The sequence below is a fragment of the Thamnophis sirtalis genome, unplaced genomic scaffold (genome assembly GCF_051295495.1).
Source record: "Thamnophis sirtalis isolate CommonGarterSnake01/CBP01778 unplaced genomic scaffold, rThaSir2_p1.2 scaffold_1, whole genome shotgun sequence".
In the NCBI taxonomy this organism is placed as follows: domain Eukaryota; kingdom Metazoa; phylum Chordata; class Lepidosauria; order Squamata; family Natricidae; genus Thamnophis; species Thamnophis sirtalis.
Window position 1 is genome coordinate 171,782,202 of NW_028261381.1, and position 20,916 is coordinate 171,803,117.

The 20,916-nt window shown below is 43.8% G+C and overlaps 1 protein-coding gene across 1 annotated transcript; it reads right to left on the reverse strand.

The window, feature by feature from the left end:
- Nucleotides 1–9,540: 9,540 nt before the first annotated feature.
- On the reverse strand, nucleotides 9,541–20,458 carry MADCAM1 (mucosal vascular addressin cell adhesion molecule 1). Its single transcript, XM_087704972.1, has 5 exons — nucleotides 20,450–20,458; nucleotides 17,899–18,250; nucleotides 15,183–15,509; nucleotides 12,325–12,660; nucleotides 9,541–9,929 (listed from the first exon to the last, which is right to left on the reverse strand). The coding sequence occupies exons 1-5, from the start codon at nucleotides 20,456–20,458 to the stop codon at nucleotides 9,541–9,543; spliced, it is 1,413 nt and encodes a 470-aa protein (XP_087561098.1).
- Nucleotides 20,459–20,916: the final 458 nt, after the last annotated feature.

The following is a 20,916-nucleotide window of genomic DNA, read 5'->3' on the forward strand; positions in this document are numbered from 1 at the left end:
TTTTAAACCACACACCCCAAAAATATGTAATACGGTTTTTGTAAAACTGAGTGTTTTCCTTTGCTAGAGAATTGGGTATGTCTAGAGCCGAGGTGGCGCAGTGGTTAAATGCAGCACTGCAGGCTACTTCAGCTGACTGCAGTTCTGCAGTTGGGCTGCTCAAATCTCACCGGCTCAGGGTTGACTCAGCCTTCCATCCTTCCGAGGTGGGTAAAATGAGGACCCGGATTGTTGTTGGGGGCAATATGCTGACTCTGTAAACCGCTTAGAGAGGGCTGAAAGCCCTATGAAGCGGTATATAAGTAACTGCTATTGCTATTGCTAGTTTAATGAAAATAAGGAGAAAGAGTCTTCCAATATCTCAGGGGCTGCCACAAAGAAGAGGGAGTCAAACTATTCTCCAAAGCACCTGAGGGTAGAACAAGAAGCAATGGGTGGAAACTAATCAAGGAGAGAAGCAACTTAGAACTAAGGAGAAATTTCCTGACAGTGAGAACAATTAATCAGTAGAAGAACTTGCCTCCAGAAGTTGTGGGTGCTCTAACACTGGAAATTTTTAAAGAAGAGATTGGACAGCCATTTGTCTGAAATGTTCATTTCCTGCCTGAGCAAGGGGTTGGACTGGAAGACCTCCAAGGTCCCTTCCAACTCTGTTATTCTGTTTTTAATATAAAACAGGAGCTAATCAAACCAATCCAAGAAACAGAATCTCTCAGCAATGGCCAGTATTTTGGCAGATTTGAAAATCAGCGGCCCAGAAGCCGAAATTTGACTTATTGAGACAGATCTGGAGGGCTTCAGGAAGTTTCTTTCCAAAGTCTGGAGTGTCTCAAAATACAGGGCATTTTAAGATGCAATGTGTGGACTTCAATTCCCAGAATCCCCAGCATGCTGGCTAGGAAACTCTGGGAGTTTAAATCCATGTATCTTAAAAGTAGCCACGGTTGAGAAACTGGGGGTTTCCATGCTGCATTCTAAGGAAATGTAGGAATTTTCTTTTTTATGCTCAAGGAAGAAATTGTGTAGTAATTCTCATTCTTAACTGGATTCACTTTTAGTAGGGTGTAGCAAATTTGATGAAGATGATGAGGAATTTGGCTTAGACTTCCCAATGATACAATCCTGGTCTCAAATGTAAATTTTTGTACCTTGTCCCAAAGGAGCTTTTTCTGAAAATCTCGACAGACATTTTTGCAGTTTGCTGAAGCTAAGCCCTAACCATGGCGAAACGAACCTACCATCGGGCTTAGAGACTGTTGAATACCACCTATTTGGGGGAAGAAATTTTAGCCTTTGTCTTCTCCAGCACCAGAGTTCAAAGGCCTCCATTCTTTGGCGCTCATCCTTCCTTATGGTCCAACTCTCACAGCCATCCATTGCAACTGGATAAACCAGAGCCTTGACTAGACACACTTTGATTGGCAGGGGGATGTCTCTGCTTTTTAGTATGCTGTCTAATTTTAATCAATTTCATTGCTTTTGTATCTTAAAGGGCCAGTCCAGGAGCTTGCTAGTGCCAAGATATTCCTTCCCGTGCCTGTTCCTCATTGCGTGCTTACTTATTATCTTCCTTTCCACTGAGGGCGAATGCTAACATTGATTTCCCCTTTCTAATTATTCCTGAACCAGGAGTGGGGAAAAGCTATAAGATTGCCAGGATGAAAGATAAAAGGCTCATGTTTCCTAGCTTCCTTGTGACTCAAGTTCAGGAACATGAACTTTCCCCGCCAGTTAGGACTTACACGATTGACTGGGGTCATATCCTCCCGGAGTTGTAAATATTTATGGGCAATTTCTTAATAAACTTTTTAAAAAAGTTTTATTAAAGTCCTGGCATCTCTCTTGGCGTTTTTCTTTGGAATCCACCCTGCAATTTCTAGAAACACCAAGTGCTGCGGAAACTTTTAACTCTCTGCTGTCCTTTGAATGCCCTCTGCATTTGGGTATCCAAGATAAAGGTAAAGGTTCCCCTCACACATATGTGCTATTCGTTCCTGACTCTAGGGGGCAGTGCTCATCTCCGTTTCAACGCTGAAGGCGCACGGAACGCTGTTACCTTCCCACCAAAGGTGGCTCCTATTTTTCTACTTGCATTTTTTTTTACATGCTTTTGAACTGCTAGGTTGGCATAAGCTGGCTTTGCCAACCTAGCAGTTGGAACTACCGTATTTTTCGGAGTATAAGACGCACCAAAGTTTTGAAGAGGTAAATTTTAAAAAAAGTTTGCACTCTGCAGACCTCCCAAACCCTCTGCACGCCTCATTTTTGTGAAAAACGGGGCATGCGGAGAGTTTGAGAGTCAAAGCGCTCTTGTTAGCTGGAGGGGGGGGGGCAAACATGAGCAAAAAACGGGCCATTTTTTTCCAAAAAAACCCCGACATGCATCGCCTCTAGGACAGTGTTGTCTGGGGAATTCTGGGAGTTGAAGTCCGGACATCTTCAAGTTGCCAAGGTTGAGAAACACTGCTCTAGGAGGATTCCAGAGTGTTCCTGGGGGCTGCGGGGGCAAAAACGAGCAAAAAACGGATCATTTTTCGCTCATTTTATACAATACAATACAAGTTTTTGCCCTCCCCAGCCCCCAGAAGCACTTCGCAGGTCTCCCAAACCCTCTGGATGGCCATTTTGGTGAAGGGGGCAGGGTTTCGGGAGGCCAAAAATGCTGTATTCAGTGTATAAGGCGCACCCAGATTTTCACCCTCTTTTGGGGGGAAAAGGTGCGTCTTATACTCCGAAAAATTTGGTAGTCAAAATTTCCGTTACCGGTTTTCCAGAACTGGTCAGAACCTGCTGAATACCACCTCTGCTTCAGTGACTTCGGAAGTCTACACCTTCTGGTAACAAAAGTCCATCTATTAACTGCATGTTGCACAAAAAAAATTGTCTGATTTGCCTGCAAGCAATGCAGCTCCAGGTATGCCCCAAAAGGTGTGCTATATAAACTTTATTTGTTAAAGGGATGTCCGGGGATGTCGATTCCCTACAAGGAGCTCAAGGTAGTACAGGTAGTCCTCGATTTACAACCGGTGGCTTAAGGACAATTCAAAGTGAAAGAAATAGCTACGTATGATCCATTTTTGGAGTTATGACAGCATTGCATGTGTAGGAGATGACCAGGCTGAGCCCAAGGGAGGGGTCATATATGTCATCAGTCTCGAATACCTTTGCACCCACAAGAGACCAAAGTCCAGCCCATCTTGAATTCTGCTGACCCTTATCTACTACCAATTTGCTTTGATCATTGTTCAGATTCTTGTAGAGAGCATTAATGTACAGTAAACCTCTATATTCATTTCAACTGCCTGGACTCCTGATTTCCTGCACTGGACAGCATCCGTGCAGTCAGTCAGTCAGTCAGTCAGTATGTATGTATATATGTACGTGTCTATATCTATCTATCTATCTATCTATCTATCTATCTATCTATCTATCTATCTATCTATCTATCTATCATCCATCCATCCATCCATCCATCCATCCATCCATCTATTAACAGCATATATACATATGCTGTTAAACCAAACTATCTATCTATCTATCTATCTATCTATCTATCTATCTATCTATCTATCTATCTATCTATCTATCTATCTATCTATCTATCTATCCTATCTATCTATCTATCTATCTATCTATCTATCTATCTATCTATCTATCTATCTATCTATCATCTATCCATCCATCCATCCATCCATCCATGCATCCATCTCTATTAACAGCATATATGCATATGCTGTTAAATCTATCTATCTATCTATCTATCTATCTATCTATCTATCTATCTATCTATCTATCATCTATCATCTATCCATCCATCCATCCATCCATCCATCTCTATTAACAGCATATATGCATATGCTGTTAAACCTATCTATCTATCTATCTATCTATCTATCTATCTATCTATCTATCTATCTATCTATCTATCTATCTATCATCTATCCATCCATCCATCCATTAACAGCATATATGCATATGCTGTTAAACCAAACTATCTATCTATCTATCTATCTATCTATCTATCTATCTATCTATCTATCTATCTATCTATCTTCCATCCATCCATCCATCCATCCATCCATCCATCCATCCATCCATCCATTAACAGAATATATGCATATGCTGTTAAACCAAACTATCTATCTATCTATCTATCTATCTATCTATCTATCTATCTATCTATCTATCTATCTATCTATCTATCTATCTATCTATCATCTATCTATCTATCTATCTATCTATCTATCTATCTATCTATCTATCTATCATCTACACAACAATCATGTGATTGTATTTTGGGCGCTTGGCAACTAATTCATCTTTTTGGCTTTTTTCAGTCTTATGCAATTGCATGACTGTGGCTTGGGAAATTTTTTGCTGGTTTCTGAGGGTGATTTCCTATTTTCCCAGTAAAAAAATATCTTGGGGAAAATGGATTTGTTTAGCAACTGTGGCATTTGTGTAACACCGGAGCATTCCGTTAATGACCATTGCAAAAAAAAGCCAATTGTAACTTTGAATCCAGTCACATGATGCCTCGACTTACGACCAAAATTCAGGGTTCAATTCCGGCCACAAGTAGAGGACTACCTATATATCTAGCATTTTGTCCTTCCATTTTTTCCTTGAACAACAATCCTGAAAAGTAGGTCAGGCCAAGGAAGAGAGAAAGAGAGAAGGGCCCAAAATTGCCCAGGGAGGGTATCATGGCTCAAGGTGGACTTGAAACCAAACTCACAACATCCTAATCTAATTTCTTAAGCACCAAATTTCCTTGGTTAATTTGGCAGACCCCTCACATCCTGGACATATATTGTTTCAATCTCTACCCTGAAAACGATGCTATAGGGCACTGCACACCAGAACAACCAGACACAATGAGATTTTTTCCCCGAATGCCCTCACTCTGCTAAACAACTAATTCCCTCAACATTGTCAAACTATTTACTAAGGCTGTATTACTACTATTATTCTCTTCCTTCCTAGTAACTCTTTCCACTTATGACTATAACCTTGTATCTTATACCTTGTATCTTTAACATTTATATTGTTTTATTTGTTTCCTAGTATAATTTGATTGCTTATTAGTAATCTATGACTATCATTAAGTACTGTACCCTAGGATTCTTGAGGAATGTATCTTGTCTTTTAATGCAGTGTTTCTCAACCTTGGCAACTTGAAGATGTCCGGACTTCAACTCCCAGAATTCCCCAGCCAGCATTCGCTGGCTGGGGAATGCTGGGAGTTGAAGTCCGGACATCTTCAAGTTGCCAAGGTTGAGAAACACTGTTTTAATGTACACTGCTTATGCACCAAAGACAAATTCCTTGTGTGTCCAATCACACTTGGCCAATAAAGAATTCTATTCTATTAAAAAAATATATATACACAATTGTTAACGTAGGAGGAGAAAGAGGCAGTGATTAAAATGCATACCTAGAGACTGAAATGGAAACGAACTGAAAAATCAAGATTTTTATTATATTTTTACTGACTGTGCTAAAGAATACCACAGACAGCCAAGAAAACAAATAAATAGACCAAAAGAACAAATCAATCCAAAATTGTCATTCAAGGCACCAACGATCAGGCTTAAATTAACCAAACACATTATGGGAAGACCCAACTCTCCCGCAGAAGGCTCGAGGTTGGGAAAGGGGGAAGGAAAAGAGAAAAAGAGAAGGATCAGCAGCCGCCGGAGGGGATGAGTAACAGTGGCAATGGGGACAACCAGTGGTGGGATTCAGCCGGTTCGCACCTATTCACGAGAACCGGTTGTTAACTTTCTGAGCAGTTCGGAGAACCGGTTGTTGGAAGAAATCTCATTTGGTTTTTTTCCACTTTACAGGGCTAATCCTGTAAGGAAGGCAGGAAGGAAACATTCTGGTGTTGTTTCTTGCCTAATCTTTATTGCCCTGCTTATAGAAACTGCCTCTCCGGTTACCCTTATGACATTGTAACAGCTAAGATGAAGCGCCCATCGACCTGAGCGATGTTGAGTTGGCCATGCCCACCCGGTCACATGACCACTGAGCCACGCCTACCCAGCTGGTCATTAGGGCAGAGAACCTGTTGTTGAATTATTTGAATCCCATCACTGGGAACAACCCTGGAGGACCTGAAAAACCAGGTTAGGAAGAGATTGTCATGGAGAAAATCTATCTATGTGGTTGCTGGGAGTCAACAACACCCAATCAATCATCTACTGCATGAGGAAAAAGATGAAGGGGGGGATGAGTTGTTATGCCAGGCGTTTTAAGATTCTACATGGTACATCAGGCTCCTTGGCAGCCTCCTTAAATGGAAAGTGGTTAAAAAAAAAATTCCAGGTCTCTAGCGAGATTTATTGAGGCAGGAGGCTATGCAGAGATCCCTTTTGTGTCTCTCCAGCTAGCCCAGCATAAAATACTGGATGAACGTTGCTCAGTGTTGCGGGTCCTTTGTGTTGTTTTTTATACTCTCACAAACACATCCTTGCAAGGATGGCTTAAGCAGAGTGTTCTGACCCAGGCTCTCTTAACAAGCAGGAAGCGGAGCCTGAAAACAGCTTAGCAATAGCAGTTAGACTTATATACCGCTTCATAGGGCTTTCAGCCCTCTCTAAGCGGTTTACAGAGTCAGCATATTGCCCCCAACAATCCGGGTCCTCATTTTACCCACCTCGGAAGGATGGAAGGCTGAGTCAACCCTGAGCCGGTGAGATTTGAACAGCCGAACTGCCGAACTAGCAGTCAGCTGAAGTAGCCTGCAGTACTGCACTCTAACCACTGCGCCACCTCAGCTTGAAAAATGGTATATTTTGGGGCTGTTTTGGGGCCACTTTCAGGCTGTTTTCCGGTGCTCCGGCACCCACAAAAACCAGCCAAAAACGTGCCATAGGTTTGCCATCACGGGCCTAGTTTGATGAAAAGAAGGACTGGGGTGACATGATAGCCGTAATGCAGTATTTGAGGAGCTGCCACAAAGAAGAGGTGGTCCACCCATTCTCCAAGGCGCCTGAAGGCAGGACAAGAAACAATAGATGGAAACCATTCAAGGGGAGAAGCAACCTAGAACTAAGGAGGAATTTCCTGACAATTAGAACAATTAATCAGTGGAACAATTTGCCTCCAGAAGTTGTGAATGCTCCAACACTGGAAGTCTTTAAGATGTTGGACATCCACTTGTCTGAAATGGTATAGGGTCTCCTGTTGGAGCAGTGGGTTGGACTAGAAGCCTGTCAAGAGAATTCATGACTGGCAGAGATGTGGTAACAAGGTCGGCCAATGAATAGGGCTTACTGTCTCAGCCAATGGGAGCTGAGACAGTAAGGAGCCTGGGCGTGGTTTAGCTGTGCTAAGCTCTGAGAACTGAAACTGAAACTAGTCTGCTGCTGGAACTGAAACCAACCTCTTCTCTCTATCACGTTGGAAGAACCTCTCTTGATATTGTATATATGGCTTATGTGTTATTATGAATATAAAGAGACGTTAATGAATCCATCCATAAGAGCCAAGGTGGCGCAGTGGTTAAATGCAGCACTGCAGGCTACTGCTAGATCAGCAGGTCAGCGGTTCAAATCTCACCGGCTCAGGGTTGACTCAGCCTTCCATCCTTCCGAGGTGGGTAAAATGAGGACCCAGATTGTTGGGGGCAATATGCTGACTCTCTGTAAACCGCTTAGAGAGGCCTGAAAGGCCTATGAAGCGGTATATAAGTCTACTGCTATAATCCTGCTGCATCAGTTATCTGTGTGTGCTTTCTGGATTTGATTGCTGCAACAAACTCCCTTCCAACTCTGTTATTCTGTTAAAGCCATTTGGCCAGAGCACCCACATCGTGCTCTCCAAATCCCCAGTATACTCACCAGCCCCAAAGGTAATAAAATAAACTTCCTGCTGGCTAGGATGTGAAAAACAAAATCCCTGAAACTTTCAGAAAGTACATATTTGAGAACCGGCCCTTGTAGGTTCGGGATGTGCAGAAAAAAGAAAGAGAGAAAAAGATCTTTTGATTTACTCTCCCTGCAATGTTCAAAACCGTAGCAGCTGATCTGGCTGGCATCCTTATAGGTCAGTGATGGCGAACCTTTTCAGCACTGAGTGCCCAAATTGGAACACTCATGCTTGTGGCATGGCAGAGTGCCGAAAACCCGAAAATCAGCTGGTTGGTGTGCGCATGCCTGTTTTTTGGCCCGAAAATGACCCCAAAACGGCCCAAAACAGCCCGAAAAATGGCCTGTTTTTTCGCTGTTTTTCGGGCATAAAATGGCCCCCCAAAACCAGCCTGAAAATGACCTAAAATGGCCTGAAAACCACTTAAAAACAGCCTGAAAATGGCTTGGAAAACAGCCCAAAGAACGTCCTATTTTTTTGGGCCATTCCTCGGGCCATTTCCAAGTGTCCCGTCACCCGCGAAGATCAGCATGCGTGCCGAAAACCAGAAGAGCAGCAGGCGGTGGCGTGCGTGTCCACAGAGAGAGCTCTGCATGCCACCTCTGGCACGTGTGCCATAAGTTTGCCATCACGGTTATAGGTCCATCCTAAACTGTTGGGAAAGTCCCAGCCAGGCCGGGAGGAAGGATCAGGCGGGGACCCAGCCTGGAGTCCTTGCAGTCACGAGTTGCATAAGCTTGACTCCCCCTTAGTCACATGGAACCTTCTCTGGGAGATTCTCGTAGTATAGGAAGAAGTCAATAGAGTTACTGGCTTAGACTTTTCACGAGGGGCTCTGGTTCTCTGCGCCTGACATAAACAGTGGCACTCAAACCTACAGTTCCACCGACTTCACATCAAAACTGAAGAAGGATCTGGCCACTAGTTCTGCAGCGAATGCTCACTGCCCCGTTGATAGCGGGAATGACCTTGGAAACGGCCTCTTCATTTCCACCGCTTATGATCTTGACCAGGGCAGAAAATCCTGGCGATGTGTCTGGTGAAGTCCCCCTGGGTTGCCTGATAGCCCTTAAAAAGCCAGAGAATAGTTTTCACAGTCTGGCCAGAAGTCCAGAAGCCAGAAGGGGGCATAACCAAGGAGATGGACGGATGTTTTTTAGGCCTTTTGCTTGTTCACCATCGCTGCCGTTGCCGCCATCGATGGGTGATGTAGCCTGTGAGGATCAGCCCGAAGAGGGATCCAGTGACTCCGATGGTGAAAAGGGCATCTGTGTTGACCACATCTGCAAAAGGAAAGGGGCGCAAACCATCTATTTAGTGCTGTAAACAGAGTGGTGCATCCACCTCCTTTTTAAAAAAAATTTTTTTTTTATTAGGGTTTTCCCCCCATTCTTTTAAACATAGATATCATCTTTGCAACATTTCTACATTATTAAACATCGGTTATACTCCTTTTATACCTTTATATATCTATATCTATATATGTCTAATTTTACACATTTTTCATCTACTCGTGTACCGTATTTTTCAGAGTATAAGACGCACCAGAGTATAAGACACACCAAAGTTTTGAAGAGGCAAATTAAAAAAAAAAGTTCACTCTGCAGACTTCCCAAAAACTGCTAACTGCTATTGCTATTGTTATTTTGAACGCACAACTTCGTCTCACTCACCAGCAGACACCATGACGCGCAAGGTGGCTATTCGGGGTTGGCTGGCGATCGCAACGCATCGATAGACCCCCTGGTGCTCCAAGCTGAGATCCTCAACCATCAGGGTCGACCGGCCCTCGGCTTCCTCCAGGCGGTACCGCGATTGGGCCACTGGAGTTTCCACCCACTGGATTCGGACATCTCGGCTGCACTTGGCAGCTTGGCAGGTGATGCGAAGGGTGCCTCCCAGGGTCCCTTGGGTGGGCACAGGCACGATCGTGGGTCGGCAGTGGTCCTTTGGTTTTCCTGTGGTCCCTTCTGTCGAGAAACCGCCAGTCGGGGAAACCGGCTTGGTAGTTGGTCCTTCTGTCGTGGAAAGAGGCTTTGCAGTTAATTCTTGGTCTGTTAAGAAAGGGACAAGATAAAACCTGAGTTTGGTTGAAAGACCTACACCAGGGGTCGGCAACCTTATACACTCAAAGAGCCAAAAACGTCCTAATACTATACAATACAATAGCAGAGTTGGAAGGGACCTTGGAGATCTTCTAGTCCAACCCCCTGCCTAGGCAGGAAACCCTATACCATTTCAGACAGATGGCTATCCAACATCTTAAAGACCTCCAGTGTTGGGGCATTCACAACTTCTGGAGGCAACTTCTGTTCCACTGGTTAATTGTTCTCACTGTCAGGAAACTTCTCCTCAGTTCTAAGTTGCTTCTCTCCTTGATTAGTTTCCACCCATTGCTTCTTGTTCTGCCCACAGGGGCCTTGGAGAATAGCTTGACTCCCTCTTCTTTGTAGCAACTCACCAGAGGTGGGTTCCTACCAGTTCGCACCTATTCGGTAGAACCGGTTCCTCAAATCTACCGAACCGGTTAGAAGAGGTTCCACCAGTGGACCCGGAAAGCAGGCCACACCTACAGAAGAGGTTCCAAATTTTTTTGAAACCCACCACTGGTCCTTGGATATGATTATTCTACACTATCATGCTCCTATTTATAAAACTCAGGGCCTCTGTGAAAGGTAAGGATGACTGCTGCATTTGTGGTGCAATCAGAACATTGCGTGTGTTGAAGTTGTTTTAACGCAAACCAAAGATGCCTTTTAAAAAACAGGTTTACATCCTATTCTCATGCATGCCAGTGTTGTGTGTGAGGTAATTTAAGGTGGTTCTGACAAGTGTCGTCGGCATCTTCATATCCGGTCACATGGGCGGCAAGCCACTCCCATCCGGTCACATGGGCAGTAAGCCACTCCCACAAAGGAGGTCACACCCACAGAGTAGGTTCGAACAATTTTTGAAACCCACCACTGCAACTCACGTACCATTTGCAATTTATGGCTTTGTTAGGCATGAACTGCATGAATGGAATGTGTTCAGTTTAATGCCCAGGAATGATAATTACCCCTACCTTTCATTGCTCTCCTAATTTCTCTATATTTCTTTTTTTTTAAAGTTTATTTTTTATTTTTTATTCTCTTATATACAATTATAGGTATACATTCACCTATTTGTTCTTCTTTACATTTGTCATTCTTATACATTTATTATTTCATATAAAAGGTTAGAATATACCTTCTGAGTTGCTTTGTTTATCATACACCTAAATAAAATTAACACCACCTTATTTTTCCTTTCCTTTTCTCCCTCCCCCCTTCTCTACTTCCTTCCTCCTCTCCTTTCCCTTTCCTCTTCCCTTACCTCTCCCCTACTCCTCTCTTCCTCTTTCCCTTCCTACCCTCTCTCCTTCTCTTCCCTTCCCTTCCTACCTTCCTCTCCTTTCCTCTTTCTTCCTTCTCTCCTCTTCCTCTTCCTCTCATTTTCTCTCCTCTCTTCCTTTCTCTCCCTCCCTTCTCTACTTCCTTCCTCCTCTTCTTTCCCTTTCCTTCTTCCCTTATCTCTCCCCTACTCCTCTCTTCCTCTTCCCCTTCCTACCCTCTCTCCTTCCCTTCCCACAGAAAAGAAAACACCAGGAGCCACAAAGGTCCTAACCTGGAAGCCCCCCGTTCAATTCTGGAGCCGAACGGAAGTCTGGTTCCCCCCACCATAGAGTCTCCTCCTAGAGCAGCATCCTTTTTCCTCTACCTGTCCTAACCGAAAGCCCAATCAATTGGGGAGTCGACAGGCGAGAGGGAGCCACAGCAGAGGGATGAAAGAGCCACATGTGCCTCCAGAGCTGTAGGTTGCTGACCCCTGACCTAAACCTAGTGACATCTCAAGATGGAATTGTGCATGGTTGTTAGGAATATAATCTAATGGTTGAGTTGGCAATATATAAATCGTATAGCAAGCTGTACCTGTTTCTTTAAATCATACTGTAAAATGTGATTGGTTGCTGTTTTCCTCAATCGGCCATAAGAGGGAGCTAGAATGACTGTTAGCTCTCTGTTTGTTAGATGCTGGCCTGATCTGATCTGAGTGTTTTGGAAGCTGACTGTTAGAAAGTGCTGTGAACTATTGTAAGTTTTGCAACTGCTAGCAAACTTTAAGTACCGGCCTGCTTGTATGTTTATGGACTATGTTATTTGGATTATCCCTTAACTGAAAGACATTGACTGTCTTATCCGTGTATGACTTGGACTGTTTGATGGACTCTGATACCTCTATTTCCATGAAAGTAAAAGCCTATTTAAACCACAGTGTCTCTGTATGCTGGTTTGTGTGTTCTCCAACGCAACTCTCACAACGCTTCTCTGAACATACTCGCTCTCCCAACGGGGAGCTTACCTAACAACGGTGTGATGGACCATGTCTCAAATTTTGGAGAAGTGGTCCCCAGCTCTGCTAGAGAGTTACCTGTTGGATAAGAAGTTTCAGTGGAGTTGTTGACCACCGTGATGGAGTTGTGATCTTCCGTTAGGGATTCCAGCGTGGGGGCAGCTGTTGGTGTAACCACAGATGTCCCAGAGCTGGTATGCTTGGTGGAAACAAGGCGGAGAAGGCTAGTGGTTGTCGCACCTGAGGACTTCCAATCAGCCGTGGTGAGTAGCTCCAAAGCAGATGTTTGACTTGTCCTTCCAGATGTGGGAGTAAGGGCGTCAGTAGCAGTAGACGTGGGAGTAAGGGCGTCAGTAGCAGTAGACGTGGGAGTAAGGGCGTCAGTAGCAGTAGCACCGAGAATCTCCTGCGTAGCTGTAAACCAAGTATTTAGAATTGTTAAGAGAAACTGTTTCAAGACTTTAAGTCTCCTTTGTTAGATGAGGGGCGGGAGTCAATTGGCAACCTCCAAAATCCTCCAGAACGACAGGAAAGGGAATTTTTAATTGGCAAAATGATCTCCATAAAATTAAGGCGTCCACAAACCAGTAAAACCTGAGACAGTTTTGTTTTTCCCCACCTGGCTAGCACAGAAGTCTCCAAACTTGGCAACTTTAAGACTTGTGGACTTCAACTCCCAGAACTCTCCAACCAGCATGGACGTTTGAGGATTTCTGGGAGTTGAAGTCCACAAATCTTAAAAGTTGCCAAGTTTGGAGATCTCTGCTCTTGGCACAAAACAGCCCTGAAAGATTGGCCTTTTTGAGTTGTGAGCCGCCCTGAGTCCCCCTCGGGGGGAAAAGGGCGGCATACAAATGAAATAAACATACAAATGAAATAAACAAACACTCATTACCAACGAAGTCAAAACATCATTGGTCCTGTTTCACTCCCCGCGCCCAAGCCAAGACGCCAAAAATGGGGCTGAAGGCCAAAGATATTGCCAGCTCTTCAAAAGTAGAACTGAACTAGATTTATATAGTTCATTTTTGGCTGTCTTTTTTTTTAAAGAAAAAAAAAAACCAAAATTGTACATTAATAATATTTTACTTTCAAAGTTACTGACTAATGAAATCGGGATGCAAACGAAAATATTTAAAATAAAATTCTCCAAGTATAAGATTTGTCTGTAATTATGGAGATAACCGAACTGTTTTAATTAAGATAAGTAAGATAAGATAAGTATTTATCTAGCTTTTGGTTCCCTTTGGAAACCGCTTCTTGGCTTTTTGCTCGCAAGTGAAAAAAAAATGAAAATTTGATGATTGTGTTGCAGAAAATGACAGGCTTTAGACTTCTCAGGATACAGGAAAAGTTTATTTGGCAGCCAGGTTCAGAAAGCTAGCCCATGGCTTAGCATTGCAAGTTCTGAACAACTTTCATTATCGAAGCACGCGTTCTTATACATTCTCAAAGGCAGCGTAACACGGAAACACTCAACTCATTTCCTAGTGGTTCCCTTGAGGAGAAAGCCTTATAAGGAGATGAGGGTCTTACTTCTCCTTTTGTTTCAGGTATGGCTTACGTGTCATTAATGAACTTTATCTGAACCTTGTGGTTTGGACTTTTGACATAGGGACGTTGGCTAAAACATCTTGTGGTTTAGAGGCTGATGACATTTCCTTTAAGCAAGCTTCTAACTATCTTTTTTATGCCACGCCTTCATTCTTATATTTTATTTTATTCTACTTTATTTGGAATGATTTTGTTAGTCTAGAAATATTTAGAAATCTAAAGCCAAAGATTAAGGTTGTGTGTCCTTTTTTTGTATTTTACTGCAATGAAAAAAAAGCTTAAAAATCTTCCCTTTCCTCCCCTCTGCCATTTTTCTTACTTTTTTCCTTTATTTTTATTTTAAAATGAAAATGAATTAAAAAAAAGGATTATCAAAGAAAAGATTCACCCGTAATCCTGATATGGCACAGGCCCTATTTCAAAGTCTGGGTTGGCTGCAGTGGTGGTATTCAGCCAGTTCTGACCGGTTCTAGCGAACCGGTAGCAGAAATTTTGAGTTGTTCGGAGAACTGGCAAATACCACCTATGGTTGGTTCCACCCCCATCTATTCTCTGCCTCCCAAGTCCCAGCTAATTGGGAGGGAATGGGGATTTTATAGTATCCTTGCCCTGGAGTGGGGTGGGAATGGAGATTTTGCAGTATCCTTGCCCTGGAGGGAATGGGGATTTTGTAGTATCCTTGCCCTGGAGGGAATGAGGATTTTACACTATCCTTGCCCTGGAGTGGGGTGGGAATGGAGATTTTTCAGTATCCTTGCCCTGGAGGGAATGGGGATTTTATACTATCCTTGCCCTGGAGTGGGGTGGAAATGGAGATTTTTCAGTATCCTTGCCCTGGAGGGAATGGGGATTTTATACTATCCTTGCCCTGGAGTGGGGTGGAAATGGAGATTTTTCAGTATCCTTGCCCTGGAGGGAATGAGGATTTTATACTATCCTTGCCCTGGAGTGGGGTGGAAATGGAGATTTTTCAGTATCCTTGCCCTGGAGGGAATGAGGATTTTACACTATCCTTGCCCTGGAAGGAATGAGGATTTTACACTATCCTTGCCCTGGAGGGAATGAGGATTTTACACTATCCTTGCCCTGGAGTGGGATGGGAATGGGGATTTTTCAGTATCCTTTCCCTGGAGGGAATGAGGATTTTACACTATCCTTGCCCTGTAGTGGGGTGGGAATGGAGATTCCGCAGTATCCTTGCCCTGGAGGGAATGGGGATTTTACACTATTCTTGCCCTATAGTGGAGATTTTGCAGTATATCCTTCCCCTGTCACGCCCACCAAGCCCTGTCTACCAAACCTCGCCCACCAAGCCACACCACACCCACAGAACCAGTAGTTCTAAAATTTGAATCCCACCACTGACTCCTCGTGAAACTTACTTGTGGCGCTGGTGATGGCGATAGCAGTCCTCTCCTTGGCAAAGATCTCTCCTTCGACCTCCAAAGTTGCTTTGCATTTGTAAGTTACGTCTTCTGCCACCCTGGGGAGCTCCAGTTCAGAGTGGTAGACAAACATCTGGTCTTCTGAGTCTTCCATTTCTTCCTCTTCTGTCTCCTTGGAAGCCTCCAGTTGTTCCTCTCCCTGGAACCAGCTCAACGTAAGGGCACCGTGAGGATAGATGTGACTCATGGAACATAGCAAGCGAGCTGGTTGCCCAACGGTCAGCATCTTGGGCTGGGAGTCCAGCTGCAGAGTATCTGGAAAAGCTGAGAAAAAGGATATGCGGGTGAAGACCTGCTGTGTATTTTTGTACCGTGTTTCCCCGAAAATAAGATGTCGGGGTTCCAAATAGCATCCAAAAGTAAATCAGAGTCCAAGGCAAAGCATTGCTCAAAGTTCCAATTTATTAAGAGAGACATGTTGGCACATCTGGGAAAACCCGAATCTGAAAGCTTCCCGGTTTTCTCCAACCAGTTGAAAGTTCAAGATCTTGCCCCCACACCCACCAGTCCATCACATGATCCAATCTCCCACTGCCATGCTGGCAGCTTCCACCCATCCAGATCCGGTCAGGTGCAGAGGTGCAAAGACATTACTGTAACGCGCTCTACATGGGGCCGCCCCTGAAAAGTGTTCGGAGACTACAATTGGTCCAGAATGCAGCCGCGTGAGCGATATCGGGTGTACCTAGATACACCCATGTTACAACCATCCTCCGCGAGCTGCACTGGCTTCCTATCGGTCTCTGAACACGCTTCAAGGTGCTGGTTATCACCTTTAAAGCCCTACATGGCTAGGACCCAGATATCTGAGAGACCGCCTCCTGCCACATACCTCCCAATGGCCAATAAGATCTCACAGGCTGGGCCTTCTCCGGGTGCCGTCGACTGGACAATGCCGGCTGGCGACCCCTCGGGGAAGGGCCTTCTCTGTAGCTGCTCCGGCCCTGTGGAATGATCTACCTGCAGAGATCCGGACCCTCCCCACTCTCTCGGCCTTCCGAAAAGCCACTAAAACCTGGCTATTCTGGCAGGCCTGGGGCTGTTGACCTCGTGAACGAGGTCCAGCCCCACCTAGATTGAGTGTATGGTGTGTTGCTTTTTAAATTTGTATTTCTCTTTCCCTTTTTTAACTTTTTATTTTTATCTTGTCTTTTGTAAGCTGCCTGGAGTCCTACGGGATTGGGCGGCATATAAATTTATTAAATTACAATTACAATTACAAAAGATGACCTTGGCTTTCTAGGAAGAATTTTGTTATGGCTACATATCCTCTAACTCTGTACAATCGCCGCTCCTGTTTTCCCATAATAGAAGATGCATAGCAGAATAATAGAAAGTGTGGCAGGCCAAAGACCCCAAAGAAAAGATGGCTGCAGGCCTGACATAAGACAGGGTCTTATTTTCTTTTGATCCCATGAAATAAGCGCTTGGCCTTATTTTGGGGGAGGTCTTATTATTTTTGAGGTGCAGGAGGCGGAGAGTGTGGTCACCTCATGGATGCTGCTCTGTTGCAATATTTTCAGGGACGGCTTATTTTTGTGGGAGGGGCTTATTTTAGCGCATGCGCTCAAAAGCCCGATTGAGTTTATAATCTGGGGTGGGCTTATTTTCAAGGAAACAGATTAGCTTTGTTTTTGGTAGTTACGTGCCAGCTTCACCCTGGAGTGGGGGATGTGGGGGGGGGGAAGAGGGTCCCTTTCTGGGCCATTGATTAATTGCAGTGCGTTGTGTTAATTGTAATGATATTCTCGGGCCGTTCATTCTTCTGATTGTTTCAGGAAATATTGGAATCTACCCAGAGGACTGGCATTACTGGATTAGGCCTGTAATTATAGCTCCCGTTATGAAGAACAATAGCAACAAGCTCCCAAAGAGATTCACTCGATCACTGTCTATCCCCAAAATGTTAGAGATGCCCTTCAGACAAGGTTGAGTCTCTGTGACTACAAACACAAGTATACAAAAGTGATTTCCTTCCTTTTTTTCTTCTTTTTCTTTTCCTTCCTCCTTTTTGCCTTTTTCCCTCCCTCCTTTTCTTCCCTCCCCTCCCCCTCTTTCCCTTTCTCCTTCCTTTCCTTTCCTTTCCCCTTCCTTTCCTTCTTCCCTTTCTTTCCATCTTCCTTCTCTTCCCTTCCCCTTCTTCCTTTCCCCTTTCCCTCTTCCTTTCCTTCTTTTTCCTTTCCTTTCCCTCTTCCTTCCTTTCCTTTATCTTTTCTTTTCCTTCCCTTTTCCTTTTCTTTTCCTCTTCCTTTCTTTTTCCTTTCCTTTCCCTCTTCCTTGTCTTCCTCCTCTTCTCTTTCTCTTCTTCCTTCCCCCTTCCCTCTTCCTTCCTTTCTCTTTCTCTTCTTCCTTTCCCCTTTCCCTCTTTCTTTCCTTTATCTTCTTTTTCTTTTCCTTTCCGTTCCCTTTTCTTTTCCTCTTCCTTTCCTTCTTTTTCCTTTCCTTTCCCTCTTCCTTCTCTTCCTCGTCTTCTCTTCCTCTTCTTCCTTTCCCCTTTCCCTCTTCCTTTCCTCTCCTCCCCTCCCCTTCCCCTCTCTTCCCTTCCCTTCTTCTAACTCTCTTTTCTGTCTTAAATTACTCCCTTCCCCCTCTCCCTTCCTCCCCCGGGAATAGATTGAAGAGAACCAACTGAGCAGATGCTTTTTGAACTTACAATATACATTCAGCTTCACCATGGCCATCTCGGCCTGAGACTTCCCTTGGCACCGTCCTGAGCACATCTTCGTCCCTTCCGTGTTGACGGTCGCATTGCTCAGCGTTAGGATGCTCTGCGTGTGGTTTGAAATGATGTTCCCCAAGTCGGTGTCCAGGCCTTCCCACTGCACTTCAGCATCAGGGCACTGCATGGAACAGGTCAGCTGAATAGTGCCTCCAAGTTCCACCAGTGGTTTCAGAGGATGGATGATGGGCTTAGCAGTTGGAGCACCTGTTTGGGGCAAATGGACAACTTCCTCAGCTCTAGGCACCAAGGAGTCTTCCCCGGCTGTGCTGCAACATGAATGCAACTGCAGAAGAAACAGTTGCTACCAATCTGCCTTCCTGTATGCTGCACGAGTCAAAAAGAGGGCTGTGAAAATATCTACACACCCCTCACAACCTGGACATAAATTGTTTCAATTTATACCCTCCAAGCGACGCTATAGGGCACTGCATACCGGAACAACTAGACACAAGGACAGTTTTTCCCCTGAATGCCATCACTCTACTAAACAACTGATTCCCACAACACTGTCAAACACTGTCTTACTATTCTTCTTCTCATCCTTCCTATTACCTACCTCCTGTTCTACTTGTGACTATAACTTGGTTGCCAGAATCCTTATGATTTATAGTGTTTTATTTAGTTTCCTAGTATGGTTTTTGTTGATTGCTTATTTAGTGTCCTATGATTATTGCTAAGTGTTGTATCTTATGGTTCACGATGAATGTATTTGTGATGACTATGATCATGATTTATCATAATATCTTTTGTGTACACTGAGAGCATATGCACCACAGACAAATTTCTTGTATGTCCAATTATACTTGGCCAATAAAGAATTCTATTTTATTCTATTCTGTTCCTGTTCCTATTCCTATTCTAGTCTTATTCCTTATTCCCTATTCCATATCCTATCCTATCCTATCCTATCCTGGTCTTATTCCGTTCCATTCCACTCCATTCTATTCTATTCTATTCTATTCTGTTCCTATTCCTATTCCTATTCCTATTCCTATTCCTATTCCAGTCTTATTCCTTATTCCATTCTATTCCATTCCATTCTATTCTAATTCTAGTCTGTTCCTATTCCTATTCTAGTCTTATTTCTTATTCCTTATTCCATCCGTTCCGTTCTTTTCCTATTCCTATTCCTATTCCTATTCCTATTCCTATTCCTATTCCTATTCCTATTCCTATTCCTATTCCTGTCTTATTCCTTATTCCATTCTATTCCATTCCATTCTATTCTAATTCTAGTCTGTTCCTATTCCTATTCTAGTCTTATTTCTTATTCCTTATTCCATTCCGTTCTTTTCCTATTCCTATTCCTATTCCTATTCCTATTCCTATTCCTATTCCTATTCCTATTCCTATTCTAGTCTTATTCCTTATTCTATTCCATTCCATTCCTTATTCTATGCTAATTCTATTCTATTCTTATTCCTATTCCTATTCCTATTTCTGTTCTATTCTAGTCTTATTCCTTATTCCTTATTCCTTATTCCTTATTCCTTATTCCTTATTCCTTATTCCTTATTCCTTATTCCTTATTCCTTATTCCTTATTCCATTCTTATTCTATTCTGTTCTTATTCCTTATTCCATTCCATCCCATCATTTTCCATCCAGTTCAATGTAAAAGGTGCTCAGATTTTTAAATCTATTACAAGGTTTCAACACAGATTCTTCCTGAATTCTCCCTCCCTCTCCCAAATTACAGATTGTCTTTGATTTACAACCATTCATTCAGTGACCATTTGAGGTTACAACAGCACTGGTAAAAGTCGCTTAGGACTGCTCCTCGCACTTAAAACCCTTGCTGCATCCTCACAGTGGTCACACAAAATTGGACAGAGTAACATATACAACCAATCCAAGTGAAAAATAGTACTGAAAATAGTGACTCGTGACTGGTCCTCGCATTTACAACCACTGCAGCATCCTCACAGTTACACGATTACCATCTGAGTGCTTGGCAGCCAGTAGGTTTTAATCACAATTGCGGCATCCTGGAATCGTGCGATCGCCAGCTTCCAGCAAGCAAATCCGAAGGGGGAAAGTTGGATTTGCTTAACGGCAGCATGATTCACTTAACAACTGCATCAATTGGCTTAACATCTGTGGTCAGAAAGATTGTAAAATTGGCTGTGGCTCCATTAACAACTGCCTTGCTTAGCAACAGAAATTCTGGTCCCAGTGGCGGTTGTAAACCAAGGACCAACAACTGTACCTCCAATCTGCCTTCTATTACAAGAAGGATCCTTTACAGCAGGGCTCTCCAACCTTGGCAACTTTAAGCCTGGAGAACTTCAACTCCCAGAATTCCCCAGCCTGCTGGCTGGGGAATTCTGGGAGTTGAAGTTCTCCAGGCTTAAAGTTGCCAAGGTTGGAGACCCCTGCTTTACAGTACAGGAGAGATCCTGGGTGAACCTATTGGTCTCCGGATGCAATTCAAGGTGTTGGTTATTACCTTTAAAGCCCTACATGGCTTAGGGCCAGCATACCTGCGACATTGCCTACTGCCAAATTTCTCCCAACGGCTGGTGAGATCCCACAGGATGGGCCTCCTTCAGATGCCATCAGCCAGACAATGTCGGCTGGCGGCTCCCCGGAGGAGAGCCTTCTCTGTGTCTGCTCCGACCCTTTGGAATGAGCTACCCCCAGAAATCCGGACCTTACCCACTCTCATGGCCTTCAGAAAAGCTGTTAAAACCTGGCTATTCCAGCAGGCCTGGGGCTGTTGACCTCATTGTTGAGGTCCAGCCCCGATCATAACGAATGTATGTGTGTTGATTTTAACCTGTTTTTATTTTCATTTTTTATTACTTTTTTCTTCTTCGTTGTAAGCTGCCCGGAGTCCTTCGGGATTGGGCGGCCTATAAATCGTAGAAATAAAATAAATAAAAATAAAATAAAATAAACCTATCAGCATTTCCTTGTTCTTTTTTTCCTTACATCCTGCCTTCCTGTC

What these genes read in the sequence shown, in the direction of transcription:
- MADCAM1 (XM_087704972.1), bottom strand. An exon ending in GGTGAAGCTGAATGTATATT is followed by an intron (nt 15,510 to 17,898) that starts GTAAGTTCAAAA and finishes CCTTTTTCTCAG; the next exon opens with CTTTTCCAGATACTCTGCAG. An exon ending in TGAAACTTCTTATCCAACAG is followed by an intron (nt 9,930 to 12,324) that starts GTAACTCTCTAG and finishes CTTTCTTAACAG; the next exon opens with ACCAAGAATTAACTGCAAAG.